The sequence below is a fragment of the Dreissena polymorpha genome, chromosome 12 (genome assembly GCF_020536995.1).
Source record: "Dreissena polymorpha isolate Duluth1 chromosome 12, UMN_Dpol_1.0, whole genome shotgun sequence".
NCBI lineage: Eukaryota > Metazoa > Mollusca > Bivalvia > Myida > Dreissenidae > Dreissena > Dreissena polymorpha.
The window spans coordinates 4,609,145-4,621,230 of record NC_068366.1 but is presented as its reverse complement, the minus strand read 5'-3'; the positions used below and the strand labels follow the sequence as shown (position 1 = coordinate 4,621,230).

Below are 12,086 nucleotides of genomic sequence, written 5' to 3'. Positions count from 1 at the left end.
AATTAATGTGGCCTCTAGAGTGTTAACAAGATTTTACTATAGCCATATAAGGAAAAATGCCCCACCCCTTGGCAGCCATGTTTTTCTAGCAAGCATAACCATTTTCGAAGTCATCCAAGATATCATTGAGACCAATCTTCTGACCAAATTTCACGAAGATTGCACAATAAATGTGGCCTCTAGAGTGTTAACAGGGCAAATGTTGACGCCACATGACAGACGACGCACAAAAGGCGATCACAAAAGCTCACCATGAGCGCGTGAGCTAATAAAGAATTTGTGCCATGATGAAGAAAGTTTATAGGTGAAGCTTAGAAATTAAACAAAATAGGGTGAGAATAAGCAAGCCCTACCATATCTTCTTTTTTGGGCCAAACCGAATAAATTCAGTATTTTATTTAACCAGCAACTTGACCATTTTGAAAATGAATTAAAACATATTTAACCAATAACAAGAGCACCGCATAACGGGTGCCACGCTCGGCTGCGAAAGCTTGTCAGAATTTTTTTTTTTTTTTTAGAGGTCACATTGACCTTCACTTTTGACCTAGTGATCCAAAATGGGCGTGGCGTGTAGAACTCATCAAGGTGCATCGACATATGAAATTTCAAAGTTGTAGGTGGAAGCACTTTGATTTTAAAGCCAATGTAAAGGTTTTATCACGACCCCGGCGGACGTCGGACGGCGAGCAGGCTATGACAATACCTCAGGTTTTCTCCGAAAACAGCCTCGCTAAAAATAACTACAACCTTTTTATTATATTTTTAAAACAATTTGAATCAATCCTATATTTGTACATGATGATCTGCACAAAATCTTCTCAATTAATAACTTATCCAAAACATATAAATAAGCCTATGGCTTTAGACACTAGACATGTGCTTAAAACAAGAACGTCCATACTTATGCGTACCTTTCCTAGCTCTGCCAATGTCAGAGAAGGCACAAAGTTCAGGAATATGTGGTTACAGTCTGTCTTTGAGGCCTGTAGGAGAAAAACAAAGTTGAACTGACCTTAACCAATTCCCACTCCCAAGGAAAGTGTCAATGGCTTTATGCAACCAGCATAAAACCAGAACAGCCTGTGAGTAACTCACAGGCTGTTCAGGTTGTAAGCTGTTTGCTGCTCATAGGTATCTTTGGGTTTGAAATGAAGCCAATAAAATTAAACCTATTAGTAAAGGGTCTTTAATTTAATTTGTTTTTCGTAAGGGAGTACAAATGTTCAAAGTGGGTTTCTGAGTTGTAAAGCATTCAACTGCAGTTCTAACCTCCGTACCCTACACATATGTATATGTAATAATACGAAACATTATGATGGAAATGTCTATTAATTCAAGTGGGTAAAGTGTCCTCCTGGATAAGCCTGAGCAAACTGCACAGGCTAATCTGGGATGACACTTCATGCACATGCATTAAGCCCAGTTTTCCCAGAACAAGACTCAACTCATTACGCACCACTGAGTGACTGAAGGCGACTTCCAGTGAGTCCATGGCCTCCATCAGAGTTTTCTCCCCTTCATTGTGCAGGTACTCAAACGAGGCTTCCTTAGTGATCAGGTCAGAGTGACGGATGATGCAGCGCACAAACAATCGGTAGTCTATAGCCTCCTTCTCCTGGGCTAGTTGCTAAAAGAAAGCAAGACTTTATTTATTTTAAATGATAACCATACACATTTGATTACATTTGGTGAAATAGTGTAGAATAATAATATGTAAGGATAAATGATGTATTAAAGGATCAAATTTTCATTAACCAAAATAGGTTTTTCCTAAAAATATGAGATACAATATAAATATGAGTTTTTTGGGCAAATTTTACAACATATAATGATTTGTGAGAAAATGTCTTTATTAATTATGATTCACGTAAAACACATACACTGCGGGGAATCACGTAATCACAAAGTACATCGTACGCACAAAATGGCGGAAAAAGCTCTCGCTTAATGACGAAAATCAAGGTATTCTCATATTTTATAATATCTAAATTAATGATAAATATGCGCAAAGTACCCGCTTAGTCTCCTTATGTACTCTGGTAATTGTTGTTTTTCTTAGATTCATTCAGACACAATAAACAATGACAATTGTACATCGTCTGAACATTCTTTATTTTGACGCGTTTGCTATTCAAGATGACAAACAAACAAATAAATACAACAGTTTTTGCTTTCTAACATGCTTAGAATATTTTGTACAAGGTTTTCCATGTTGTTTAAGCTTTATAAGATCTGTGGCGAGGGATTTGGAAAATAGTACATCGTCTGAACGTTTTTTGTTTGAGGAGAACATCATCTGAACGGTTTTGAGTACATCATCTGAACTGCTTCTGTCTTTACTTTTAATGCAATGTTTATAATAATAAAATTGTTATAACATCTGTGATCAGCCAATAACTTTATTTATAACGCTAGTATTCTTTTTATTTTACTACAAAAATCAATAGGCAAAGAAATCCTTCATGCCCATCTGTGAATGTGTGTTAATTCAATGTGTTAAAAATGTATTTGCTGTTATATTGTCAACTGTATGCTTTTATATATAAGTTTCATAACTGAGATCAGATTGTACTACACAAGGTCCAAGAAGACTTTACCATGTATGCTAACAGCAAATCGATTCCGGTAAATTGTTCTCTCTACATATCGATGGGCAAATAAATTAAGCCTTCAATATGAAGTGGACAAATTACACTGGATTGCTTTTGATTGTTTCATATTGAGAAATTGACAACAATGAACGGAATGAAACAAGCTTCAGTAAGGACAATTTTATAACTGCACTACCATGTCCACGAATATTTGTGCTTAGGTACAGCTGGCTTAGTTTGGAAACGTCACCGGGCACGAATCTCTGTGCAAGACTATTATCCAGGGCGCATTATATGGAGGTCGACGTCGAGGCCGTCAGAAGAAAAGCTGGATGGATAATGTAAGAGTGGACATCCCTTTCTATGGATGAATTACTCTAAGCAGCACACAACAGACCTGACTGGAGACAGTTTTTTCTGTATTGTTGCCCCTCATTCCCCCAAACAGCCGAGCTGGTCAAGGGATTGATGAGAAAATTATCACCGTGATATGACTTTAATAAATCTTGAGAATGACTGTGATAAAGAATTTATTTAATATAACAGTCATATATTTGTGAACATGCCAATCTATGTACTGTATATGAGCATAATCTTTACCTCTCTGACTATGACATAACCAATACAAAGCACTGAAAATTTAGTTTAGTGCAAATAAAAATTACATTTGTTATGATACATCGATTCGAAAATTGTTGCGGTCCGTTGAATAACATGGCCACTAGGAAGCGGGGCAGTTTATTGTGTATGGCTATAGCAAAACCTTGTTAACACTATCGTTTATAAAAAAAAATATTGCTGCACTGATGTTGTGTATTGGAACTTATATTTGACAATGAAGAAAATACACAAAACACTAGTTGTAATGCATCACATGCTGAAGTGTAAAAATGCATAACTTCAACATTGCGATAGGCTATCAACAGCAGTATATTCTGATAGGAAGACATTCATGTACCGGGTATAATAGATATAAAATAGATAATAAATATAAGTCCTCAAAATGCTTTAATCCGGTAGATTTCTCTTGAAGCATCATAACTTTTGTAAAGTGTATTTGCTGTTTTTTGCTAATGTCTTATATCTGCCCCCCCCCCCCCCCCCCCCATCAAATTGGGCACATGTCCGGTAGGAAGTTATTTTATCAGTTATTTAGCTGCAATAAAATATTTTACTTCCTGCGTGTGGCAACTTCTAACCCCAGTCAAGATTAAATAACACATACATGTATTTGAGGGCCTCTATATGATGTTGCATATAAAATATAACACAAGGTCATAATGACTTTTTTATTAACATTAAACTTTATTTCATGACATAACATTAACATAATTTGTATTTGGCAGAGGACAGCGCGCTCGACTATTCGAGTGCTTGACATTATAACGTAAGCCATCATGGGGAAATTGTTCATATTCAATAATTTATTAGATGATCTTTTTAAAATAAAAAAAAGGAACAAAAAGACTTTTTTTGGGGGGTGAGAGGGAGTATAATGTGGGGTGTGGTCATTTATTAGACAATCTTTCAAAAATAAGAAGTAAAAAAAAATTGGGGGGGGGGGTAGGGGGGTGAGAGGGGGGTATAATGTGGGGTGTGTTAATTTATTAGATGATGTTAAAAAAAAAAAAATTTGGGGGTAGGTGCGTGGGGTATTGTTTGGGTGGAATCCATTGTGGTATTCAGGTAAGTGTTGTTTTGTCAAAGTAATTATAAAATGTGATCATAAATAAAGAAGTTATGGCAATTTAAGCAAAATGTTCAATTATCTAATTGTAAAAGGGGCCATAATTATGTAAAAATGCTTGATACAGTGGTCTGCTCTTGTTTATAGGTTGGGGTCATGTTGGTAAACAAGTATGCGACATATAAAAGCAATATGTCAAAGGATATATAGGAAATATTTGGGGTAGTACGCAAACTTTAACATAGATTTATAAATAATTTGCATATTCTAAGTATAAAAGGGGCAATAATTATGACAAAATGCTTGATAGAGTTGTCTGCTCTTGTTTATAGGTTGGGGTGATGTTGGTAAACAAGTATGCAAAATATGAAAGAAATATGTCGCGGGACAATGAAAATACATAGGGTAGTACAAAAACTTTAACATTTGCTGCATATTCTAAGCGGAAAAGGGGCCATAATTATGACAAAATGCTTGATAGAGTTGTTTGCTCTTGTTTGTAGGTTGGGGTCATATTGGTAAACAAGTATGCAAAATATGAAAGCAATATGTCAAGGGACAATGAAAATAATTGGGTAGTACGAAAACTTTAACATTTGCACGCAGACGCAGACGCTAACGCCGACACCGGGGTGAGTAGGATAGCTCCACTATATATATTTTATATATAATAGTCGAGCTAAAAATTGGTATTAAATGGAGGTGGTAGAATCTGATAAGAGTTAATATTTGAGATGTAGATATACAACTATTTCATATCTAAGATACATTAGTAGACACTATTTTACGAATATGTATCTTGTTAAATTGGCTGCTTGTGTTGTAGTATTCTCATAGCTTTGAGATTCACACGATATCGATTCTACTTAACTGTTCGCTTTTCGTTTTGACTGATCCATCGTTAATGTTTAGAAGAAAATCTGATTCAGTAGCGTCATGAATGCCACGGCATAGTTTTCACAAGATGGCTGCTGCTCAAAAAGAGCCCTTGCAGAAATGATTTTATTTGCTCGCTTTTTGGGTGGAGATACTTTATACAATGGTGAACAAAATGGTGACTTAATGGGTGTTAGCAGAGGTGAAATTTGTTGCAGACAAACTTCAGTGTGACATGCAGTTGACGAAATGCATTTTGGTGTAACTAATCGTATTGTTTGCGATGTTTTCAAGCGCTTTCTCTTCAAGCGATGAAGCGATAGACTTGATTTTTGGCGCATTCTGAAATAACAAAATAGCTATATATAACAGACATCTAATTATACCAATTTATTTTATGAAATCAATATTTTATCTTCACAAAAAAATTACATATCGATTACCACATATATGTAATTCAGACTAACATTTACATTTAATATTTTATACAACATATATTATTGAAGCTTGGCAAAATCACCGCAAGCTCAGAGCTGCCACTGTTTCGAGCCGAGCATTATATTTTTAATAAGTTCTCACATGCACCAAGTATATAAAAAGAAATGTCACATGCGCCAAGTATGTAAATAGAAATGTTAAGTTCAGTTTAGTTTTACTGCAAACTACATTTGGTCTTTTTAAATAAAAATATGTGAAAAGCCAAGGATCTTTCGTCCAAATGACATACCTCCTATTACATTATTTTCATGCTTTTATATATATAAATAACAACCTTTTTCGAGCGTGACTTGTATTTAATTTAATTAATTTAATTAAATAAGATTAAACACTATGTAAACATGTAAAAATAACACAGGATTTTGTGTTTTCTGATCATAGAACGGTACGTCATTTGGACGAAAAATCGCTTGGCTGATCACAGATGTTATTACAATTTTATTATGATAAACATCTCATTAAAAGTAAAAACATAAGCAGTTCAGATGATGTACTCAAAACCGTTCAGACGATGTTCTCACACAAAAAATGTTCAGACGATGTACTATTTTCCAAATTTCTTGCCACATCTAAAAAGGCTTAAACAACGTGGAAAACCTTGTACAAAATATTCTAAGCATGTTAGAAAGCAAAAACTGTTGTATTTATTTGTTTGTTTGTCATCTTGAATAGCAAACGCGTCAAAATAAAGTATGTTCAGACGATGTACAATTGTCATTGTTTATTGTGTCAGAATGTTTGAGAAAACTACAGAAATCTAAGAAAAACGACAATTACCAGAATACATAAGGAGACAAAGCGGGTACTTTGCGCATAGTTATCATTAATTTAGATATTATAAAATATGAGAATACCTTGATTTTCGTCATTAAGCGAGAGCTTTTTCCGCCATTTTGTGCGTACAATGTACTTTTGTGATCACGTGATTCCTCGCAGTGACATATGAACAAACGGCATAAATTATTTCACACAATTAATAAATTATTTTGTTTAACAAAGCTATGAGGATGCATCAATTATAGTTCAAACTTCACGATCTATTGAGCCTTGTCCTGGAAAAACTAAGCTTAAAGCATGTGTGTAAAGCATCATCCAAGATTAGCCTGTGCAGTCTTCACAGGCTAGTCAGGGACAACACTTTCCATTTTGAGTGTATGTATTGTTTGAAGGAAGTTCCTTAGCAAAAATACAGTTAGGGGAAAGTTTCGTCCCTGATTAGAACTGCACAGGCTACTCTTGGACAACACTCTTAGCACATGTATTGGTCCCATTTCGCTAAAAAACCAGGCTTAATAAAGAGTGACCCACCTTTGCCCGCCCCAGGTACACATGCATCCTGTAGTTTGCAGTTGGGATTGTCTCAAGATCAAAGTTGCGCAATCGGTTGATCTCGAGTTGAAAGGCCAGTCCTGGCTCAAGATGGCGGTAGATACGATCCTCGTAAAACTGCAACAAGTCACAGCATGGGAGATATCTCTGATCTATTATAAGCGGCCAGAGAGTGGGACATAGTTCTGGCTTAATCAGAAATGGAGTTGGATATATCTCTGTCTTAAATTGTCACAAAATAAGTGATATATCTTCCTTCTACTTGTGTATGAATGCTAGAGATCTCAGACTTCATAAAATGGGTGACACCACAGACTAAACTGAAAGTTGAAGATATCTCAGTCTTAACTGGTCAGAAAGTGGAAGATATATTACACTTCACTGGTCAGAAAGTGGAAGATATCTCAGACTTTACTGGTCATAGAGTGAAATATATCACAGACTTAACTGGTCAGAAAGTTAAAGATATCTCAGACTTAACTGGTCATAGAGTGAAAGATATCTCAGACTTAACTGGTCAGATAGTGTAAGATATCTCACACTTAACTGGTCGGACAGTGGAAGATATTAATTTATTAATAGTCTTAATTGGTCAGAGAGTTTAAGATATCTTTAGACTTAACTGATAAGGGAGTGGAAGATATCTCATACTTAATTGGTCAGAGAGTTTAAGATATCTTTAGACTTAACTGATAAGAGAGTGGAAGATATCTCAGACTTTATTGGTCAGAGAGTGGAATATATCTCAGACTTCACTGGTCAGAGAGTGGAAGATATCTAGGACTTTACTGGTAAGAGAATGGGAGATATCTCAGACTAAACTGATCAGATAGTGGAAGATATCTCAGACTTAACTGGTAAAAGAATTGGACATATCTCAGACTTGACTGGTCAGACAGAGGAAGATATCTCAGACTTAACTAGTCCTATAGTGGGAGATATCTCAGACTTACCTGGTCATTGAGCAAGAGATATCTCAGGCTTAACCGTAAGAAAGTGGGAGATATTTCTCACTTAACTGGTCAGAGAATGTGTGATATCTATGATTTAACCAATCAGACAGTTACTTATGTCTGAATTAACCCTTTCTAATGGTGGGACTTACCTCTGACTTCACGGATCAGAGAGTGGGAGATATCTTGAACTTTAAAGGTAAAAGAGTGAGAGATATATATTGTTCTTTTTGTATAGAAATATTTAACAGTATTATGCTAGAATATGAGATATATTTCCATGACTGTATTGGCCAGACTAGGCAAACAGCATTTACAGTATACAAGATTTTACAAGAAATGTTCAACAACCAATTTATCAAGTCTTACCTTTCAAATGCATAACAATTACATGTAAGCTTTCTGAGATTTGCTTTTAAACCTTTATATAACTTATTTCAGGATTTAAGTCATTACCACTATTACATTGTTGCTTTATGAGATAAGTCATTTAAACTATAACATCCAAGCTTTATGACATTGGCCATTTAAATTATAACACATTAGCTTTATAATATTGGCCATCAAGATTAGCGATCTTAACTTTTACATCATAGCTTTCTTAGATTGGACATTAAAACTTTTACATCATAGCTTTCTTAGATTGGACATTAAAACTTTTACATCATAGCTTTCTTAGATTGGCAATTAAAACTATTACATCATAGCTTTCTTAAATTTGCAATTAAAACTATTACATCATAGCTTTCTTAGATTGGACATTAAAACTTTTACATCATAGCTTTCTTAGATTTGCAATTAAAACTATTACATCATAGCTTTCTTAGATTGGCAATTAAAACTTTTACATCATAGCTTTCTTAAATTGGCAATTAAAACTATTACATCATAGCTTTCTTAGATTGGCAATTAAAACTTTTACATCATAGCTTTCTTAGATTGGCAATTAAAACTATTACATCATAGCTTTCTTAGATTGGCAATTAAAACTTTTACATCATAGCTTTCTTAGATTGGCAATTAAAACTTTTACATCATAGCTTTCTTAGATTGGCAATTAAAACTATTACATCCTAGCTTAAAAGATTGGACATTAAAACTATAACATCCTACATTGTAGCTTTGAAAGATTGGACATTTAAACTATTACATGTATATCATAGTTTGAAAGATTGTACATTAAAACTATTACATCCTAGCTTTGAAAGATTGGACATTAAAACTATTACATTCTAGCTTTCTAAGATTGGCCATTTAAACTATCACATCATAGCTATTTAGTCCTAGCTTTCAGGACTTGGCTAAATTAAAGTCCAAACTTTATGAGCATGGCTTCAGTCAACCACATTTTGTCTTCATTTTTATCTTTTGATGTTAAGTATTAATACATGTTACTTGCTCCAGGACGCAACAATATGGTTGGACAAACTTTGGCATGTTTTGTAATGTAGAAAGGTGACAAAAATTTTAAAATGTGTATGAGCTGTTAGAGAAAGGCATAAGTGAAAACAACTGCACCCGATTGTATAAACGCTGGTTAAAGTTACCGCTCGGTAACATTTAAACCTTGGTAAGTTTGCAGATATTCAGGTATAGTAACCTTCAAGGTAACTCGATTGTATAAACACGATATACCGCAAAGAAACCTAACCGCGCATAGTGGAATTTAACCACTGGTAACTTTAACCAAAACATTCCCACAATGCATTTTCTAATGACGTAATTTTCGCGCGAAGTGTCACGCTTATAAACAGCGACATGTATTTTTTTATCAAATTCATTTACAAATGAATTCACAATAAAATAAAGTGTAAATTTTAACTATGCGTTCATCAAAATTGATAATGATGTCGGGATTTGCATCATTTAGCGGAATCCCTGGTGCTTCCAAACTGCAAGAGAGTGCTTACAAAAACGTCTATTCTTCTAGTTGTTCTAGATGTAACATAAAAATTATACATGGTCGTCGTAACAAGCTAAACTATTCTTCTAATTTGGCTTATGTTTACAATAAACTTACTTACTTTCTCGTACAATAAGGGAATTTACCATAGACAAATAAAACATTGTTCAAGTTTAAATATATCTTTGTATGCAGAAATCTGCAAATGCAACCGAGTTCACCAACGGCTATTATTTGTGTCGTGTTCTGAGAAAACTGGGCATAATGCATGTGCGTAAAGTGTCGTCCCAGATTAGCTTGTTAAGTTAGCACAGGCTAATCAGGGACGACACTTTCCGCCAAAAATTGATTTTTGCTAAGAAGGGACTTCATTTTAACAAAAAATTTATAAAAGCGGAAAGTGTCGTCACTGATTAGCCTGTGCGAACTGCACAGGCTAATATGGGACGACACTTTAAGCACATGCATTATGCCCATTTTTCACAGAACACGACACAAATAATAGCCCATTTTTCTCAGAACACAGCACATTTGATAAACTGCTCCGGTTCATTTTAACAGCAGTAATGTACATAGAGTACATGACGTAGCGTGTGACGAAGAAGAAAGTTTATTGAGTTCTCATTTGAATATAATGATATGATGGCATAAGGGTCTTTATTTAACTATGCTAAAATAATTATCAAAGACCCTAGATGCAAACTCGTCAATTATTGAATTAAAAGGATTATTTATGGATTTTAAAGGATTATAAAAGGTAAGATACTAGTTCGAACGTGTTTTGTTTTTTGCTTGTACTATTGTTGTTCCCTGTTCTCGGAGAAATGATTTTAACATGGGCGCCATTGATGCATCGGATCACACACAGCATACCCATAACAGAATATAAGAAACACGTTTGTGCGTCCTTAAATTCGTCGTCCGAAGTCGGAGATCGTATTGCCCTGTCAATTAAGTCAAATAAAGTGTCAGTCGCTGCAATTTGTTGTTTACTCGTCGAAATTGTGAAGGTCGTTGATGGTTAGCTTTTATAATGTTGCGCGCCGCGGCCATTTTGTGTAAGTTACCTCTCGGTTACTTGTACTTACCCACCTAGGGAAGCAGGGTATGTTTTAATTGGGTTTTAACCGATCGATATAACTAACCAAATTTTATACAAACGCTTACCGACCAGTAACCAACATGTTACCGACTTTTAATTGCGGGTATGTGGTTAACCGCCGGTTTAACTGTTTATACAATCGGGTGCTGGTGTTAACCTTGACAGTGAAACAAATGTCAGTTATAGTGGATACACATCTTCTGATTAAATGGTTGTGTTAGGCCTGTGGTAGGGTTTTATAATGGGCAAGTAAAGCTACTTTTTGGGGATGAATAAAGATTCAACTGAGTGTTCTACAGGTTTTAAAATCTGTGTTGTAAGTTGCAAGACATAATCCTCAAATACGCGGATAACATGGGTGTGAGGTACTAGCAGGTACAACTTGAACTACAGCAAGAAAATGTTGCTTTTTTCATTTTGTGAAACTGGCCAGATGTTTTGGAACAACAGAACAAAAATGCAACACATATTATATTAATTAATTGTTAATAAAATAATACAAAACATTGGTAAAATGTTTATTGATTGATGACTATTTGATTATAGATATTAAAAGACAATATTCAAATGAAGGTTTAAAAAAACAAATAGATCATGCCAATTTATGTGCTGAATTATACTCAAATGTTAGCAAAAAAAATCTGTTCATATGTTTTTCTTGGCCCCAAACTTAATCCTTCCTTACAGGGTCCAAACATATTTAAAACATCTGAAGCATAATACAAGCATTCATCTTCTTAACCCACTAAAATTCAACTATTACCTCAGTTAATTTCTGCAAAAGTAATAAATAATCAAATTAATTTTAACAAGATAGAATAACCATTCTTGGCTAAAACTGGTATCAATATTAAATATGTTGTTTTCATAGGGAATATAACATATTTTTTCAAAGACTGCTTAAAGCTCACAAAAATCATACCCTTCAAAATTAAATATCAAAAAGCCTATAACAACATCAAACTATGTTATTCCATTCTATTCAACTCACTATGTAAAATATAAAAGAACTAACCTCAAACTTTGCTCTGAACGTGAAATATTTGGGTAACAGTTTCTGAAAAAGAATAAATTAAAAAAAATATATATAATCATGATATATGTACAATATTAGAAACCCACAGTATTAAGTAAAGTAATAAAA

At 34.4% G+C, this 12,086-nt stretch overlaps 1 protein-coding gene across 2 annotated transcripts in view; it reads right to left on the bottom strand.

Moving 5' to 3' along the window:
- LOC127853839 (acetyl-CoA carboxylase-like) overlaps positions 1–12,086 on the bottom strand; it is a 113,062-nt gene that overhangs the window by 41,143 nt on the left and 59,833 nt on the right. For both annotated transcript variants that reach the window (XM_052388629.1, XM_052388630.1), the window contains 4 exons: positions 11,958–11,999; positions 6,964–7,101; positions 1,460–1,630; positions 915–986 (listed from right to left, as the gene is read on the bottom strand). In XM_052388629.1, the coding sequence (XP_052244589.1) occupies positions 915–986; positions 1,460–1,630; positions 6,964–7,101; positions 11,958–11,999 (423 nt within the window). The remainder of the gene's footprint in view (positions 1–914; positions 987–1,459; positions 1,631–6,963; positions 7,102–11,957; positions 12,000–12,086) is intronic.